The sequence below is a fragment of the Archocentrus centrarchus genome, chromosome 6, assembly GCF_007364275.1.
Source record: "Archocentrus centrarchus isolate MPI-CPG fArcCen1 chromosome 6, fArcCen1, whole genome shotgun sequence".
Taxonomy (NCBI): Eukaryota; Metazoa; Chordata; class Actinopteri; order Cichliformes; family Cichlidae; genus Archocentrus; species Archocentrus centrarchus.
Window position 1 is genome coordinate 9673755 of NC_044351.1, and position 19371 is coordinate 9693125.

The 19371-nt window shown below is 39.8% G+C and overlaps 2 protein-coding genes across 5 annotated transcripts; both read right to left on the reverse strand.

The window, feature by feature from the left end:
* Positions 1-292: 292 nt before the first annotated feature.
* On the reverse strand, positions 293-6851 carry wee1 (WEE1 G2 checkpoint kinase). The gene is made up of 10 exons (XM_030731612.1): positions 6098-6851; positions 5452-5666; positions 5014-5080; positions 4036-4208; positions 3612-3880; positions 3094-3183; positions 2897-2982; positions 2637-2807; positions 2199-2344; positions 293-1464 (listed from the first exon to the last, which is right to left on the reverse strand). The coding sequence occupies exons 1-10, from the start codon at positions 6584-6586 to the stop codon at positions 1308-1310; spliced, it is 1863 nt and encodes a 620-aa protein (XP_030587472.1). The 5' UTR covers positions 6587-6851; the 3' UTR covers positions 293-1307.
* A 2228-nt stretch (positions 6852-9079) lies between these two features.
* On the reverse strand, positions 9080-19371 carry znf143b (zinc finger protein 143b). 4 transcript variants are annotated; one of them, XM_030731492.1, is made up of 15 exons: positions 19275-19371; positions 17141-17256; positions 16499-16687; positions 16216-16296; positions 15466-15662; positions 14659-14727; positions 14462-14578; positions 14216-14291; positions 13601-13726; positions 12871-13050; positions 12124-12351; positions 11771-11919; positions 11067-11219; positions 10639-10767; positions 9288-9371 (listed from the first exon to the last, which is right to left on the reverse strand). In XM_030731492.1, exons 2-15 carry the CDS (start codon positions 17244-17246, stop codon positions 9288-9290), a joined length of 1884 nt encoding a protein of 627 aa, XP_030587352.1. In that variant the 5' UTR covers positions 17247-17256; positions 19275-19371. The 4 variants fall into 4 exon arrangements, with proteins under 4 accessions (XP_030587351.1, XP_030587352.1, XP_030587353.1 ...); XM_030731493.1 differs by having other exon boundaries at positions 17141-17253; positions 19275-19315; XM_030731491.1 differs by lacking the exon at positions 19275-19371 and having other exon boundaries at positions 9080-9371; positions 17141-17246.

Here is a 19371-nt window from a genome sequence, read left to right on the forward strand (position 1 = left end):
AATTCTGATTAAAACCTCCAGGAAATTTTCTGTTATTTGTACCAAATTCGTAATTCTTCCTAGATGAACTGACCTGTAAAATTGCTTACAATTACCATATGAATCAGAAGTGCCACACTTTATCATTTCAGCATCTCAAGTGTCAAATACTTCTTTGCTGCCCATCACTATACTGAATGTAATTCTTTTGTTACAATAACATTCTCTGAATTTTAGCAGATTAACTTCCATTATTTTATCTTTCTGAAGGTTCTGCTTCCTCATAAAATGCCAAAGTGAACAAAAGTTGAAATGTAGATGGTGAGAATTTATTAAAAAGAACATATGTACATGGTACAACAGAACAGGCAACAGAAAAGTTACTGTTACAGGGTTACAAGAACAAAAGGTTGCAGAGTACTCGCCCGAACAGTAAAAGAAGATGAGCTTTATGAAAAAAAGACAGAAAAAGAAAAAAAAAAAAACTAACAGAACACATGAGAATCCCAAGAACAGGACGATGATTGTTGTAATGCTACAGGCAGGGTTGGCAGCACTGATCAATAGGCAAGATTAAAAGCATGAATCAATACTAACCTCACAGATAATTTAGCTGACTGGCTGTAGTGCTTCAGATGATTTTCTATAAATGGCATGATCCATTTCCATCCGTCCATATACAAAATGGGGGAGAAAGAATGGACTCCTGCTATTAGAAAAATAAGAGCCAGTGACGATTAACGCTCCAACCTGAAACCGACCAACCCCTGACATACAAAACATCGATAGCAGCAGGTTTAATTTTTTTTTCACTTTCTCTTTTGAAACAATGTGGTAAGCACCACATGTTGCCTCCAAAGTGCTCCATTAGACACAGAAATTTTAAGTTCTCACACCCTCTATTAGCCAGCATCAGGCATGCGACAGGCAGTAAGGTGCGCACGGCTACATCAAGTACATTCACACTGAAGAAAGCTTCACTGCAGTTTCCATCTGTGGCAACAGGCTTCGGCTCTGTTGATGGAAGCGCGAGAACAGAAACAGAGAAGAGTGTCTGACATTTATGCAAACTTAAGGAATGACCAAGTGTGAAAGGTAAAGCAACTGCCTTCTTTTCCAAAATATAAAAGTTCACTGGTGAAGGACTGAACTAGTGAGATGAGTTCAAGTTTGGTGTGACAACAGTCTACAGCTTTGAGTGGACAGAGGAGCCCAACTCCTCAATTCGCAGGCTTCTCCTCTAAAACAAGAGAGCATTTCTTTTTTTTTAAAGTGATCAGGTCTGGTTAAAAGGTCCATGAGCCTTCGTGTTTCCCTTCCTGTCAGCCTCAGTAGATTGTGAGACTGACTGATCGGTTCATTTTCTTTCCAATTAGCCTGGAGTTTCTGGAGTTGGACTGGACAGTAGAACGGGTCAGGATCCTGTCTGTGGATAAAACTTTCTCCTCTGCCGCTGCTCTGGCCAGCTGGGCTTTCTTCAGCTCTCTGAGGAAGATGAGTAAGGGAATTAATGAGACCAAGAAGCTTAGATCAGTTTCTCAGAGGCAGTACTAAGAACACAAAAAATTCCTTCCACTAGTCTAATCTGTCTTTGTTGGACAAAACAAGCAAACTGGGATCGTGGTATTGCATCTTTGGAACTAGGGATCAAACTACACAAGGACAGAACAGAGTTATGGAGGTATTTCATGCTTTTTAAGCCAACAACTTTCTTTGCATGTTTAAAAAAAAGCTTTTGGCTAACTGAAAACTGTGGTCAAATGAGCCAACATGGCTGAAAACTCCCAACCACGATGTTTTGGCTACTCACTTGCTCTTACTGTAGCACTGCTGGGAAGTCTTCACTGAACTTACCGTAACATAATGTGTGCAAATACATTTATATATTATTTATCTTGGTCGTGTTTTTATTTATTATTTTACTAAAGAATACAAACATTTTACTAGATACATATTGTTGGATGAGTTTGCTGCTTTCATATTACAAAGTTAGAAAGCAATGTTTAAACTTAGCCTGATTGGTGCGTTACACATCAAGAAAGATCCCCAGCCTCTTGCTCAGAGTGAGGAGTGCAGCTTAATAATTTAACACTGGTGTCAGATAGGTACTCCATTATTGGCTTACTTGTCCAATCACACTGATCATAACAGATTTAAAAACTATCACAACTCTGTCAAGAAGACGTTAAACACTTAGGAAGCATCTGTGCTGTACTTACTTTTGAAGCAGGGCGTTCTTGAACTTCTCTGCATTGAGCTCGACTCTGAGCTGATCAGCGCTCATTCTGGCAGCGGTCAGAAGTACCGGGTGTTTGATGAGGTCAGAAGTTGATGGCCTCCTGGTTGGGTCAGGGTGGATCATCAGCTGGGGAACCAAAGGAAAACAAATTGAGTCAACCAAAAACACAGTTTCCCAAAAAAGAAAACGTGTACAGCTAAAACTAATGATGAGTAGCCTCATTTCCAAAGCCCCAGCTGCCTTTGTCCAATAGCCAGTACTGTCTGATAGAAAGTCCGCAAAAGGGAAAAATGTAGTTTACTATCATACTTTAAAATAATCAGGACCTCTGATGGCCATCAAAGCTTAACCATAACAACATCTCCCACTCTTACAAACTCATCTAAAAGGAGAAACAGGGAAAGCATTGTGCAGTTACCTTAAGAAGACTGAGAAACTCCTGAGAAAGCACTTGAGGAATAGCAGGAAGTTTGCCCTCTCTGATCTCATGCCATTTCTCTCCATTGGTGGGTAGAGGTTCGGTCCCTGAGGCGCTGACAACAGTCAGGGCCAAAGCAAAAATGTCTGCTTTTGTCAAGTTACTGTAGTCCTACAGAGAAAACGGAAATCAGGTTGGGAGTTCTACAGAAAAGTGATAGCAGGTTTTTTTTTTTTTCCTTCCCAAGCAGGACAACAAACCTCTTGTAAAACTTCCTTGGCCAGGTATCTGCTGTCACCCTCTTCAACCTGTGGATTGTTCACTCTTGTCACATGACCGAGGTCACCTAGAGAGGGAAAAAAGATTTTGTGTGAAATTGAGCATCTTACATTAAATATAATTGCAACTTAATCTGTAATTAGTTGACTTGATTAGTTGAACTTTGGAGTCAGCTTACCAATTTTGTATATAACACTAGTAGTCAGTCCGTCATCCTCATCACATTCGTCACAGCTTGCTACAGACTTCCGTGATATAAAGATGTTGCCTAGATCAAAGAAAACTTCCATGAGTTTCTGACCAGGAAACGTATTGTTAAATTCTCAGCTCTTTGTATAAAAACTAAAAATGTAAAACAGTTGCTGCAACAAATACCTTAGTCAGACTTTTTCCTGTTTTAAAATGGCAATTTTGTATGTGTATGTGTGTGTGTGGCGGGGTGGGGGGGGTGGGGTGGAGACAACAATGCAGATAAGCATGAGTGGTCCACATAAAGCAGGGGTCGACAACAGTTGTTCTTAGGGGCTCATACTGTCTGAGGTAACATAAGCTAAGGGACACACTTCAAACAACTGAACTGAAACAAACATTTCTGGGGAGGAAAAACATCAATAAGTTTAACCCCCATATTTTTTTTAAATAATGCATTAAATATTGTGACTGACAACATTTTAACATTAAGGACAAAGTACTCACTTGGTTTGATATCCATGTGCACCAGAGAGGTTGAATGGATGTACTTTAGTCCCTGTGTGACCTGCAGCAGCAGATCTTTCAGCTCTATCTCCGACAGGTAGCTGAGCCGTCTGTAGTTCTCTGTGATGATGTCGGACAGCGTGCCGCCGTTGCAGTACTCGTTCTGGATGAGCATGTGGTCGTCCTCTGCCCAGGCGGAGTAGTAGCGCACCACATGGGGATGTTGGCCCAGCACAGCGTGAGCATACACCTCCCGTAAAGCATTTTGCCTGTGGCAGAGAAGACGAGACGTTTTAATTAAGACGCAACTGGAGCGGCCTTTGTAGTTTGCTGCATGTCTTCTCCTACTTGCTCCCTACTTTGTGTCTTCTCTTCACTGTTGCACTAATCCAATAAATAAGTTTCAACAAAATAATCTACTTACTCATCTACTGATCCTGCCAGAGGTTTCTTTGACCTCTTGATGGCATAGATGCAGCCGTCAAGTCTTTTCACGCACTTGAACACAGCACCGAACTCCCCGCAGCCGATTTTCTCCAACTCGAGGAACTCTGAAGCATACCGCGACGTCATGTTGCTTTCCATCATGGTGATCCTCTGAGGGGAGGAGAGGAATTTAAAAAGAATCTGATGCAATCAGTTAAATTCAATTGTCAATTAGCATGAAGCTCACTTTTCCAGTCAAGTCACCGCTTTAACTGACAGGTTCACCCAGCAAACTTTTTGTTTTTAGCTAATTTACATATGAAAGACACATCTGTGAATTTGCTTTTCTATGTGGTGTTTAGAATAACAATGAGTGTTGTGCAATCTATTTATAATGCTGACTGCATGGTACTTGTTTTGGAATTTAAATTAAAACCTCTTTTCAGAGCATTTATAACTTAAATGCCAATTTGTGCTCTTTGTTTACTGTGTAGATTTGTTTTCTTAGTCTAAGCACTCTTTTAAACCAACATAGAGAATTTTGGTGCTCCCAGATTTGTGGACCTTTACTGTAAGGATGGAAAGCCATTTTTCCAGGATATTCCCTCATTCGGTGCTATATTGACAGTGATGGAGAGTTGTTTCTAACAAGCTGGCCCAAAATGTGCCATAGGTGTTTGTGTGGGTTGCGATCTGGTGACTGTAAAAGCTACAGTGTGACTCACAGAATGAGTCATTTTTAAAAACCTTAAGTCATAGAAAACAACATTCACACCAGGACAGAACGATCACCTCCGAGGACAGAAGGTGATTATTCAGAAAAACTCTGTTCTAATTTGCAGAGCCAGCAAACTGCTCCAACAATAAAACAGAGCCACCGAATCTGAGGTTTTTCTGTAAATTTCACCTGTCTGTACATTCATACTTTCAAATGCTCTATAAGTAATTACTGCAAATGGCAAGAACATCTAAATACCTTAGATGGTGGCAGCACTTCCTCTTCTCCTTCACCGTCACTTGCCTCCATGTCTTCTCCACAGGAGCTAAAACAGAATGTAGGTTAGCATTCTGTACAGCAGGGGGCAGCACTGAGGGCTTCACAACCACATGGCAGAGTTCACTGAGGTCGTGATGAGCCCTGGGCCTTATACTTTAACACTTTGATACTGTAAAAGTAACAGCTAAAGTAGTTTAATATTTTTCTACATTGTGTGTGTTTAACGATTGCTGCCTGACTCTAGTCTACAATTTCCTTAGACTACAGTTTCCTTAATGTTATTAAGGAAACTGCAGACTAACTTCTATGGGTGGAAAATCAATAACAAAAATATTAACAGCCACAACAACCAGTAACACGGGATTTCTGAGGACTGATTTAAAGACAAAAAAAAAAAAAAAAATCTGAACAACATACTCATTCCAGTGAGCTCGTTTTCTGTTGATTCTCTGCTGTGTGGCAGACTGAATGAGGAGGGAGTCGGGGGTGAAAGGGTTAAAGTTGACCGGTGGGGTCTGCTGTCTCCTGCCACTGTCACTAAGTGACTTTCCTGAAACGTCGACCTTCTTGAATAAGGCGACTCTCCTGCTGGAGGACCCCAGGCCGGAGCCCCTGGCTCTGGACAGCAAACTCTGCAAAAGACAAATTTAGAGAGGAGTGAATAACAGAGCTGCAGAAATAAGAGTATCAAAAGCCCCTTTATTTCAACAAAAGCGTGTTTTTAAAAAGCTAATAATAACTGGTGTTTATAAAATAAAGGAACTTTAAATTAAAAGTTGTGTAATAGATGACTCACTGATAGACAAGCCCAGACATACATCTGTTGACTATAATGTTATGCAATAAGTCAAGTTATACATTAAGTGGGTCAATGGGTTATTAACTGTCCAGGAGTTCAAAAATTTGACTCGGTTTGTTAAAGGACTAACTTACTTCCCGACATGATCCAGAAACAGCCAAAACAATAAGCTTAACTACTGAGACAAGAAACAAGAGTGCAACCAAGTTTTAAGCTAAACAAACAAACCCTAACTTTAAGTTTTAATAAAGACATATTATTCACCTTTGGTGTGTGCGGCGTGTCAAAAAGCCGGAGTTTTTTGAAGGTTTTGTGCGGAGGTGTGTCGGGGCAGTCTGGGATCGGGGAGCTGGATTCCCCGTCGTCCGGAGATCCGGGCCGACAGGGTGACCCTCTAGACAGCCGAGAGCTTTTCCTCGGGGAAGGCAAGCAGTTGGCAAAGATAACGCTGCTGGGTGACTGCAGGTCAGCCGGGAATCCAAAGCCCTCCTCTTCGTCCCATAGCTCCACGTCTTCGTCGCCACCGGACTGATTCAGGAGGCCGCCTTTCCCGTCCAGGCGTTTGTCGGCGGTGATCCGCCGCACTGGCATCGGAGAATCCATCTCCGTGAAACCAGACTCCCCCCCTGTGCTGTTGTTTACGTCCTCGATGAGGTCGTCCTCTCCATCGCTACATGCGAACTGTAATTTCTGACGGATTGGCCGAGCTTTGGGAGAAGGAGATCCGTGGCGAAGGTGACTGTAACTAGACATTTTCAGGATTTAAACCCCGGGTTAGTCGGCGCCGTAAAAGTAAAACTAAATTTAAAAATAAATGACGCGGCGGATCCACACTGCCGCTGAAATGGCGTTTCTCGCAAAATGATACAACACTTCTAATTACCTTAAAGTAAAGGCACTAATACCAAAGTCTGAAGAAGAAAAAAAAAAACTACCCAGAAAGTTAACGTGTTTGCGGAGTCCTACACGCCCATTCGACGCTAAAAATGGCCCCGTGAACAACGTCCTAAGTTGAGCTGAAATTAAATGAAATCCCAAAAATAAAGCCCTCCAGGCGGGTATCAATATCCGTCGCTGTCTTCTTGACGGCTCGGTGATAGAGGAAGCCCGTCTTTCCACAATTAAACCATTCCAATGTTTACAAAAAGTTTGAATGAGTCAACTACTGAAGTCTCCCTATCACGCGCGTGGGAAAGGACTTCCCGCGACCGTTGGTCACATGCCTGGCGCAGCCAATCAGAGCTCGTCTCCAAATTTTGAAAGATGGGCGTTCCAGTGTGGTTTCGGGAGGCGTTACGTCATGAATAGCAAAGGAACAATCTGGCGCGAACGCGTGTCTTCGCACGCTGAGAGACAGCGCGATCATTAAGGCCAGTAAAACATTAACATAAACTGCCTCCCGTTATATACAAGTAAAATCTATAATATTCTTGCATTAAAATGGGTTCCAGAGGTTAAAAAAGGAGCCATGGACCAGCACTACTCTTGTCAATAAAATTAATCTTAATCAATAAAAAAAGTTAATTAGTATTAATGACATTTTTAGCTGGTCGAATTTTAGGTAATTTAATTTATATTCTTTTGAACATATTAACCCATAAACACCTGGATTACTCACTATACTGTTACATGAAAAGTTGATTTGTTTTGAAACAGAGGCATGTGAGTTGAGTAAACTCAACTTTGATTTACTCAAAGTTGAGTAAATCAGTGTAATAATTAATTTTAACCACTGCTCAAGACTCAGGGGTAACATCATCTTCCTTCAGCTGCTCCTTTTAGGGGACCCAAGAGCGAATCATCTGTCTCCATCTCACCATTTCCTTAACATCTGCTTCTGTCAGATCAACATGTTTTCAATCACTACATCTATGATCCTTCTCTGTGATCTTCAACATCCTTTGTTCAGTATATCCATTATCCCTCCTCTGCACATGTCTGAACCATCTCAGCCTCACCTCTCAAACTTTGTCTCCAAACTGCTCAACCTGAGCTGTCCTTCTGATATACTCATTTCTAATTTTGTCCATTCTGGTTACCAGTCTCCAAACTATACATCATAAAAGGTCTAACTACCACCTTATAAACCTTCCTTTTCACTCTCACTGCTATCTGTCACAAATCACTGACGTTCATCTCTAGCCACTCCATCCTGCCTGCACTTCTTCACCTCTTGTGCACTGCCTCTTGCTTTGTATGGCCATCCTCAGGTATTTAAACTCATCCACCTTCACTACCTCTGCTCTTTGCAGCACCACCTTTCCACCTGTCTCCCTCTCATTCATGCACATGTATTCTGTCTTACCGGACTTTCATTCCTCTTCTCTCCAGTGCATACCTCCACCTCTCCAGGCTTGTTTCCACTTGCTCCCTTCAGATCTCAATATTTTCTGCAAGTCCATGGAGATCCTGCCTGATCTCACCTGTCAGCCTGTCCATCACCCTTGCAAACAAGGAGCTCAGAGGTGATTCCAATGTAATCCCACCCCAACCCATCTGTCACACCTACCGCACAACCTCCACACTGTCTCACTGACCTCATGTCCTGCACCACTCCTCAACATACTTCTCTACCAGTCCTGACTTCCTCAAGCAGTATCACAGTTCCTCTCTTGGCACCCTATCATCCTAGATCCACAAAGACAAAGTGCAACTCCTTCTGACCTCTATGCTTTGCATTTTTTATTGCACTCTTGGTATGAAGCCACACTGCTGCTCACTGTCTGTCATCTTTCTTAATGTAGTTTCAACAGCTCTTCCCCATATCTTCATGGTACGGCTCATCAGCTTTGTGTGTCTGTAGTTACCACAGCTCTGCACATCAGCCTTGTTCTTGAAAATCAGTACCAGTACACTACTTCATTCCTCAGGGTAGGAAAAAAAAACCCTACACTTCACAAATTAGCAGTTCTCCACGTACTGTAAAGTTAAACTAATGTGTTTACACAATGCTCTTTTTAACCTTTCTGGGTCTTTTTTTTTTTCTTTAAATCATGCTTTTCATGCATAGTTTTCTAGGCTATTTTCATCTAGAAGTAATTTTACCAATTCATCACAAACCAGTATTATTTAGCATATGTTACATTTTGTGTTATGCATTTTCCTTTTGTCCTCTCGGTATTTTTTTCTCAACTAAGCAAACTTGAAGCAAAGTTAACAAGGACACTAATCACACAATCCCTCTTCTTTTTTTACTTTTTTTTAATTAGAAATAGTATTAGCTGTACACTGCAGTACTGTGTACCATAAACATTAGAAAGCCTTTTTTTTCCCCCCTCTGTCATTATTTTTCTTGTAGAGGGACAAAATAGCACAGCAGAACTCCAGTTATCAAAATACTATGTACACATAAAAGCTAAGTTTTTTTGTGGAAAAACATTGAGGAAGACTCCTGATTTCTCCCACTGATATAGTCCATTTGAAAGTCTTAATCCTTAATCATTGTCCTTAACGATCAATCATCCAGGCCTGGTGACTCTCCTTGCTGTATTCTTGATGCTATTCTGATGGCTTCCTCCAGCGAAGGCTGATCACTAAGCTACAAAAAAAAAAAAAAAAAAGTAAATGACAATATTGACTGACATTTTGATGAGCACAGGTGAATAGTACGAGAACTAGCTTATATAATAGTTGTATGTCAACTGTCCAATTACCTTTGGTCCCTTAAAAAAATGAGGGAGCATATTAAAGAGCTGTAATCCCTGGGCATCTTTATAACTGCAACTTAAATAAAGCAGTGAAATAAATGTTGTTTTAATCTCCAAACACATACAGCCCTAACTGTATTTACTCTGCCAACCCTTTCAAAGACAATACCACCTCTGACTGACTGACTGCCCCATAACACTGCAGCCTGAAGTGACTCAATTCCGATTTTTTGTGAAATCCGATTTTTTTTCTACGTGGTCGTTCACATTTCCAAAGATCGGATACAGGTCGCATGAGGGCGAAAAAAATCGGATTTGGGTCACTTCAGGCTGCAGTGTGAACGTAGCCTAAGTCTCTGCTACATCATTAGCATGACAGAAACACTACAGGTTGTTAAATACAAACAGTGGCAGGAAAGAAAAAGGTTACTAATCAGCCCTTTGATGTAATCATAATACCCTAAAGGTTTTGGCCTTTATAGTGAATTAAACAGTACTGTAATACACAGCCAAAAGATGTTCTTTTGAGTGGATACGTTTTAGTGAATTTGTTAGCTGTAGATAACGTGTGCTGTTAATTACAAACTCTCCAGTCCATAAGTGGAAAGAAAAAACTTAAATGCATAAAAATCTTTTTTTTGTTTTCAGTTACAAGTTTTTTTTATAGCGCTGGCTTTTGTTTTTACATAAGAAGCTACACAGTCACCATGAATTTGAATAGCATGCATACTCACACATACAGTGATATTAGGTTTTGGTTTAATCCTAAATTGAAGCAGCAGGAGGGCGCCTAAACTTCTGCAAAGAACCCCACCTACCCAAGGTAATTACAAAAGGATTCAGACAAATATATCTTCAGGGTGGGAAGGTATTACTTTGGGAGTGCAACTTTAAGACCCTTAGTCCTGACTGAAAGTGCTGTTATCACATGAAACATCTTTCAGTACATATTCAGTAATTCACAACTTCCTAACAAGACACCAAATCTATAAGTGTATTCATTAACATTAACATATTTAATGGGCCTCTATACTGCAGAGCCTGCTCCAACAGACTTGAAGATGTAACATTTTCTGCACTTTTACTTCACCTTTTTCCTAAAATGAACTGAACAAATTCACTGACTGGAACAAAGTCCCTCTTATGATCTCTACCAACCTGCACAGCAATGTGAGTGCCGTTGGATGTGGCCAGTAATGTGACAGGATGAAGGTCATCTTGCTCTTGGCTGTAGCCGGCCTCCTCCACAGTTTGGAACGAAGCCATGTCAGGTGTCATGATGGCCACCTGGGGGTGACAGATACAGTCACAAATCAATTTCAGAAACACATCTGGTGCCATTATGGAATTTCACCATGAAACTTGTTGTATACTATTAAGGGGTGCTTACTAAAATTATATTTAAAAAATTATAAAAAAGCAAAAGCAACATATTTCTTTCCTAATTTAAGTTACTTTTATAATATACCGACTTGAGGTTCAGCTCAGTTATTTAAGCTGAACACAGCATCACATGGAAGCCCTCTAAATGAGGGGGACTCCACATTATTCTGAGTGCAGTCTACTGAGCTATGACAATTGTTTACCTGTTCATCTGAGCCATCTGTTGTTACCATGGTGACTGAATGAGCACCCTGAGTTGCCAGCTCATGGGCTGGGATGGTTATGGTTGTGCCTTCTTGGGTTACCATGGTGATTGTGCCACCCATAGCTTGAAGGTCTGCCTCGGAGATACTGACCTGAAAGAGCAAAGAACACTGAGTAAATTATTCTATTATGACACTTATTTTTATATCCTGTAGCCAGGTCAAAAGTCTCACTGAGATTAAAAATTGTCTTTTCAAAAGTGGACAAACGGGCATCAAATTTGCAGCTTTTACCAAATACAAACAAACATATGCAATAAAAGTACAAAGTCAAAACAGATACAATTTGAAATGAATTTCAGTGCTAACCACTTCTCAATCACAAGTTATTTGGCAATGATCATATGATGGAAAATCCTTCTTTCTGACTCTACATGACCCAATGAAGTGAGTGAGCCCACAAACTCATTAGGAAAATGTTTAGAGGTCAGAGGTGAAGGCTGCTTTCTCATGTACTTTTCTGGGACCAAATGTCATTTTGCAGCCACAGGTATCACCCCCTGGTGGCCATGAGGCACGTGAGCGTTGGCTTCACTTTTTAGATGAGACTACATTTATCTTTTTATACTTGAAATGGCGAGGATGCTTGCTTCTAGAAAAACTAACAGCATGGTCACAGTTGTGATGCTGCTGTATTCTTTTACCTGTTGTTGCGTTCCATCTTCCTGTGTTACCAGGGCAACGTGCTGCTGACCGACCATGTCTGAGCTCTCCACTGGGACTGGCTCTGAGCCAGAGTCGTCTGCCTCGACCACAGCTGTCGTATAGCTCACACTGGGGTCATCAATGGCATCTGAATTGACATTAAAGATTTATTAAAATGGATAGATGATTAGTTTGCTCTGTATTATTATAATTATATTAACATTTGTTTCCATTATTGCAGTTAACTGTTTAAACTCCAAATTAAGACAATTCTTCACATCCATCAGAGACCAAACATTTATAAAAAAAACATTTATGCAATTTTTCTTTTTCATCATTATATTTTACTGACCTGTTGGGGGTTCAAAGTAGGCCTCCTGCTCCTCCTCAATGGGCTCCGTGTCATTGTGTGCTGTTCGTTTGTGCATAGCAAGCGTTGATATTTGCTTGTAGGTTTTCCCACAATGATTGCAGTTGTATGGTTTACAGGGCGTATGAACAACATGGTGTTTGTAAAGGCTTGAGTATTCTGTGAAGCGCTTTTCACACCCAGGCACTGTGCACACATATGGTTTCTCACCTGGTGTGGAAAAACAGCAAGAAAACAAGTTTTATTAATCTGTGAGAAAAGTGAAAAACCCTATCTTTATATTTACTTGCACATCATGTTTTTATGTGAGATCACAAAAGTGAAAAGAAGCCTTGCTCCAAATTTAGTTACTACCTAATATCTATCTACAGATAGAGAATATTAGATAAACTGTGAAATCCAAATATATATCCAAGATATAAAACCAGTAATATTATCAAATGCGCATATAAAGCCTAAAAGCCCTCCATCTCCTCTCCTCTCCACAAAACACAAATTCATTATAAAACCCTGCCACTCTAAAAACAGCCATTATGTATCAGACTACAAGGATAACACCTAGGTAAATACATGAAGATTTAAGCCATCTCGAAACTTTATCCATTAACAGCTTAAAAGCTTCTTGCTCAGTTTCTGTGGAAATGACTGTGTTGTCTGCATACATAAAATACACCAGAGCACTTAGTGGAGCCACAAGCTGAGCCATTATGAGACACTGCAGAGACTCACCGGTGTGAATCCGCATATGGTTCTTGTAGTTGGTGGCACTGGCAAATGACCGTCCACAGCTTGGTTCAGAGCAGTAGTATGGCCGTTCTCCGGTGTGTGTTCGGATGTGAACTTTACGGATGTTGGAGGTGGTAAATGACCTGCCGCAGCCTTCAACTGGGCATTTGAAAGGCTTCTCTCCTGCAAAACATGAAATATGTCAAACCTGCAGTTTGAAATCTGCAGAATTCCAAAACTGACACAAATACGACAAGAAACTGTAAGCAGGTGTTCTAGACGACAAATGCCGGTATAAGCCTAGCCTGTACTCCTCTATAAATAACCAATGTGATTCAAACTGCAAAATGTGTACTGCATTTCAAAAATAAGCAGCAACAGCTTGGCATCATGCTTCTCGTGATAACCATGTGCCTGCCATCCTGCAGCACTAGCACTGCTGGCTGTGAAACTTCTGCTCCCCTTATCCGACACAACCCCTTCAAATCATACAGCCAATCCTGGCTCTTCACCACGATCTGTGTTGTTTCAAAAACTAGTCTTGTGTGTCTTGTTATTTTACTTAATTTCAGCTCCAAACACTCCTCAAATGGCCTCCTCTGTATTAAGAACCCTGAAGCAATGTGGCTTTCATCAGCAGTAGCAAACAACAGTCAATCTCCAATGTTTGTTTACAAACCCTATTAGCCTTATCGTGTGTTGCAACACACAAACTGGGGGTGTGATTGTGTACCTGTATGGGTCCTTGTGTGCTTCTGAAGGTCTCCAGAGGTTTTGAAGGACTTGCAGCAGTTTAACTCCTGACATCTGTATGGCTTCTCCCCCGTATGTGTGCGTGAGTGACTCTTCAGTCCATACCCTTAAACGATCACAATATGACAGGTAAGTAATTATTCCATACCTAAGAGCACCCGAGCCCATGTTTATTCTGATCTCAGAAACTGTCCTAAATTTAACATCAAGGTATTTCCTGGCTCAAAACAGACCTTTAGGGGTGACTACACTGGACTACACAACTGGTTCACATATAATTAAGACAGTGAGTCTGGGGTACCTTACTTAACAGACATATGTGCATTTTCCTGATATTTGATAAACAAAATGTGTATGTTGTGCACAAGTAAATTAAACTTCACATCAATGGAAGGCCAAATATTTTTCTACACAGTTAAAAACCTGAATAATTCAACTGTCAATAATTTCACTATGAGAACTAATGAGATTTTAATCAGTTAAAAGACTTTCCATCATAGCCTGAATCTTTCTATACTGCAAAATGAAATTTGGCAAGAAAACTAAAAGAAACAAGCCATGAGTTGATGTGCAAAATTTTGTTATCCTTTGCTACCTGTTGCAAACTTCTTTCCACAGCTAGGATAGTCACAGATGTACGGTTTGTCTCCAGTGTGAGAGCGCTCATGTACCTGCAGGACGTACAAACAAAACGGTAAACTGGCAACATCATTTTCTTCAAAGGAAATATTATCAATCCCACACACTTGAGGAGGCACAAAGAAACCAACAAACCAAACCTTTTTTTTTTAACATGAAAACATGAACACAGCAAGAACTTGCACAAAGCATCCACACTTACCTTAAGATGGTGGGCAGTGGTGTAGAGCTTTCCACAACCTTCGTATTCACAGCGAAAAGACTTTTCCCCTACATTTGACACCCTTCCTGGTCTGCTGTCTTGTCCCTGTAACACAATCTGAAAGACAAGGCACAGTGATGTCTTCAATGTTCGGCCTAATGTAAAGGGAAAAAAAGAGAAAGAAAAAGAAACGTTACCCGCATGTGAACACCATTGTCTGCTTCAACTCTGCCAAAGGACCCCAAGGGGTTCTCTATATTCTCCACCTGAGAAGGAAAAGAGAGGGTATTTTTTATAGTCTACTGGATCATTGTCAATATATCCAACCAGTGGATTTGCAATATGTAAATACAATATATACAACAGATAAAGCATGAATAGAGCAAAAATATAACATTCACAAAAAGTAAATTTATGGGGCCCATAAATTCCTGTAAGATATTTAATCTCATTTGCACAAGTGATGATCTCGACAAGATAACCACTCATGAGATAACTTTTTGGAAAAGTTAATTAAAGTGCACAACACAACGATATTTGTGAATTTTCTTTTTAACATAAAAAAAATGATACTGTGTGATGGAATACCACTGCATTACAAGCTAATATTAAAGAGTAACATTAACTGTAAAAAATTTCATAAGAAAAACTAAAATATCTAAATAAAAATAAATTAATTAATTAAAAAGAAAAAGAGAGAAAGACATATAGAAATATTAACTTTTAATTTCCACAATCTCCATTGTCTAGTGGCTAACACATTCTTACACATAAAATCCCCAGTTCACTTCCAGCAGGAGACACAAACCCAGATAAACGAGAGTTGCAGGGTCAGATTAAAATTAAATATACAGATCCATCTACTGTAGTAAACATGGAAACAGCCAAAAGTACCAAATACATTAACTTTTAATTTCCAATTTTTTAAACATGATTCTGTGTCAACATGAACAAATAATTAGTGGAACTGGTGCCACACCAGTACAAAGACAAAGCACATTTACCTTGGTGGTGTATTGTTCCAGCACGCTGATGGTCTCTGGGTCAATGGCTGTGGCCTCTGCCTGCAAGTCTGCGATGGTGCCATCAGCCTGGATGGCCAGGATGGTGTTGGACTGGGGCATGTGCACTGTGTGCTGGATGTAGGCGGTGCTCCCATCCTCCAGCTGTACTTCCTGCAGGCCGCTCTGGTCGTATGTATCTGCACAGAAATGAGAAGGACGCAGAGACTGAAATTCAGTGAGGAAACTGAGTTTTGTTTCGGTAAAAATCACGAAGGCCAGAGAGAAATGCTAGTTTCCTCGATGTCCATATCCAAACTTAATCTTTCTTTGCAGTAAAAATCACTCACCTTGAGAGTTTTAAATTATTATTAAAACTGTTTTGTACATTTTCTAGTCCAATAGTCACATTTATTTAAACATTTTTAATTCCCACAGATAATAACAAATTTTAATTTAACATACGAGATAAATGCATCCAAATAATACTTTGGATTGTTTGTTTTTTTTAAAAAAGATACACACACCCATTAACATCGTTTATGCCCATAAAATAGCAGGTTAGTTAACCTTTGCAAATCAATTCATAAACATTTCTCTAGAGGTTGTAGAAACATTATAAAAAAGCAGCACATTTCTTTTTGCCTCCCTGTACCCAGTATTACGACACTGGTGCATATTAAATGAAACATTAAAATGATAAACTAAAGAGATGAAAGGCACTTAAAATTCTGTTCATTAGGTGTTATTGACCTTTGGGTGTGTGAATATAGGCAGTTGTTCCATCTTCTAACTGAACTGCTTGCCCATCTTCAAGCTGTAAACTGTCCCCTCCTAAAAAAAATAAAGAATTCAAAGAAACATCAACTTCACTTCATCACCAGTATGTGCTTGGTATCCTATTAGCGAGTACTACGTTGCATAACTTAGATTAAATACAATTAAATTACAGCTTTGTACTGTGCCACAAACACAGTATACAGAGAATGAGACCCTCTCCTATTGGTATTTATTACAATATTTTCATTTCATTTACCTGCTTTAGGCATGGGCACATGCTGAACATAGGCGGCAGAGCCGTCCTCCAGCTGGATCACCTGGCCATCCATGATCTGTCCATCTGAAAAGGAACCTTTGGTGTCATGCTGGATGTATGCAGTGGATCCATCTGCGAGAGTAACAGCCTGCAGGCTGACTGTGTCCATGCTCTCCATCTGATCTCCATCTGGAAAATAATGAGAGTTGCTAAATTTTAACTTTCCATTTAAGGAGTCAATGTTTTTGGCAGATGTTTGATTATTGCACTTCCCAAATGTTCCCAAAATGAAAAGGACGATGATGTGATGCACTTATCCCAGCTAACACCTGATACTTCTGGACACAATTTTTGCATCCTCATTCCCTGCGACTCCCAGTGCAATTTATTGCCTATGATTGCATTTTTCAAGTAAATTGCATGGGGCTGCTAAATTATGCCAAAAAAGTCAGAATCAGAATTACAGCCTCTGTAAAAATAGTAGCTTTATTTAACTTTTAAAAAGAAAAAAAAAATTATTATAATTCAACTGAAAATAATGTGAACCAAAATTATAACTGAAATTAAAATATGATTAATTGCAGAGCTCTGTAATGATGTCAGCAAATGCCTTTATCACAGTGAAACATTTAAGGAGCTCACCTGCCACTGTCACAGCCTCTGTCAGACAGAGAGTGACCGGCTGTCCATCTGCATCATGAAACTCTGCCATTCCCTGGGAGTCCCGGTTTATCTGGGCCAAGAGCATGCTTTAGCTGCTGCAGGGAAACATGCAGGAGACTCAAATGAACCACAAGCACTGGAAATGGAGGTAATCTGCACTTATTCGATAACTGGATGTAATCAATTAGTAACTTACTTCCAAGGTTAACATACAGGCTGCTGTTGTGTCCCTATCATTCTTACATATGTGCAATACATACAGATATAAACATTTTTTTTCTATGCATGGACACATTTAGTAAATATAGTTGACCATCCAACTGTACTAGTGTATAGAAATAATGTGTTATAACTTACAAGGTTATTGTAGTAAACTCAATTTGGAAAAAAAAAACAAACAAAAACAAACTAGAATTTTTATGAACAAAAACTAAAAGTTCCTGAAATAAAACGAAATCTATGAAATGTTTAGTTTAGCCTGTTTCAATGTGGCAAAATGTGTCAACACAGCCAGCATTAGGACATATTTGACTGTGAGTCAAGTGTTCACTTGTTGTGAACTAGTGTAAACTGTTGTGTATGTAATATAATACCCAATCTACACTTAATACATTTTGCCCCTGACAAATCACCCTACAATCCAAACTAAGGATACACCACTTAACATATGGGCCAAGAGAAATATTCAACCTGCTTCATAAGGGCCCTCATCCATCCATTGTCTTCCGTTTATCCTATTTAATCTATTTCCATCGGCCCCATGGAACTGATACCAATGTCTACCATAATGATATGACCAATGGCTGATGCTAATTTTTAATTGTTTACTTTTATTTACTTTCCTTTTTGAACCATGGAACCAAAGAAATCGTATAATTTGATTTATTTTATCATTATTAAAAAAATGAATCATTTCAGATCTTCATCACACCTGCTTTGAACATTCAGCAAATGTAAAATTTGTCACATAACAGATAAAAGATTTGTAAATGTATCTGGTTTGTCCACAAGGCCAATACTGATTAATAACAACTTTCAGCTGAAATATTGTAATATAAACTGAGCTAAAACGAGCAAACCAAATCTTGAAGCTAAATGAAACTAAACTGAAATCAAAACAAAATTAAACGTGAAGTAAAAATAAATGCAAGAGAAAAGTATTAACAAAAAACTGTTGACTTGATCAAACATATCGTGGACATCAATTGAAGAAAAAAGAACCATATTAATATTCGTCAGAGTGGTCCCCTAATTAGGTATGTCTTCAAGTTTAAGTTACAAATATGGTACCAATTATTATTAAACTATAAACCAGTCTAACAGTTATAGTCAGCCCATATTTGGTAATTCAGTTTTTGATTACTTCCTTATTGACAAGTTCAAGTCGTCATTAGTTGCTTCCATTTCTAACACTTAAGGACTTATTTAGCTTTGCGTTAATGAAAGGCACCTAATTTCAGACATCTCACAGCTGATGCGCTTTTAGCGCTTAGTGATTTGAACTATTTGGGGCTAGCTAACAACGTTATAGCACCACTATGACTTGCCACATTTGTCAGTCTGTTAGAAAATTATATCAAACAACTGTATTTAACCGGCTCTGGTTTGAGACTTAGTTATCAAACTGACCACATGTATGAATGCTCAAATGCTTGACAGCTACGGCCACAGAAACATGCCACAGCAGAATATGCTTGGTAGCCACCAGGCTAACAACACTGCTAACTCCGCCAAGCAGCGGTGTCACGACTTTCTCTGCGGTTGTTAGCGAACTGTTTCTCGGTGACTGCGGTTACTGAGAGCACAGATAAGTTGAAATGGCTTGTAGAAGCCTAAGCGGCATCTGTAATGCCCAATGGAGGGCTGGCTAACTCTCGCCATACAGCTTCCAGTTTGCCTAACTAGCGACGCAGTTGGAAAACAAGAGCGAGGAATCCGCGAGCTAATTAATGATAACATAAGCATTTTGGCTCGGTGGGTGTCAATTTTATTATATGATTTAACAGTCGTTTCCCATTCTTGAACTGGATCCCCACCGCCGCCTGTCACTCCCTCTCGCAGAGATGGCTGAGGGAATAATGCACACTGGGTAAAAACCAATTTATATACTAACCTCCGAAAAATTTCCAACAATTCCTCCTGTTCGACCACCATGCAACAGTGCAGGAAACGATCGGCGACGTCCGCAACCCGGGAACATGTGTAACAGA

Coding starts and splice junctions, on each gene's coding strand:
- wee1 (XM_030731612.1), bottom strand. CDS start 6,586: ATGTCTAGTTACAGTCACCTTCGCCACGGATCTCCTTCTCCCAAAGCT. Junction 5,081..5,451: donor AAACGAGCTCACTGGAATGA/GTATGTTGTTCA, acceptor ATTCTGTTTTAG/CTCCTGTGGAGAAGACATGG. Junction 2,983..3,093: donor TAGTGTTATATACAAAATTG/GTAAGCTGACTC, acceptor TTCCCTCTCTAG/GTGACCTCGGTCATGTGACA.
- znf143b (XM_030731491.1), bottom strand. CDS start 17,246: ATGCTCTTGGCCCAGATAAACCGGGACTCCCAGGGAATGGCAGAGTTT. Junction 14,579..14,658: donor ACAATGGTGTTCACATGCGG/GTAACGTTTCTT, acceptor CTTGTCTTTCAG/ATTGTGTTACAGGGACAAGA. Junction 13,051..13,600: donor GCACACAAGGACCCATACAG/GTACACAATCAC, acceptor CATGTTTTGCAG/GAGAGAAGCCTTTCAAATGC.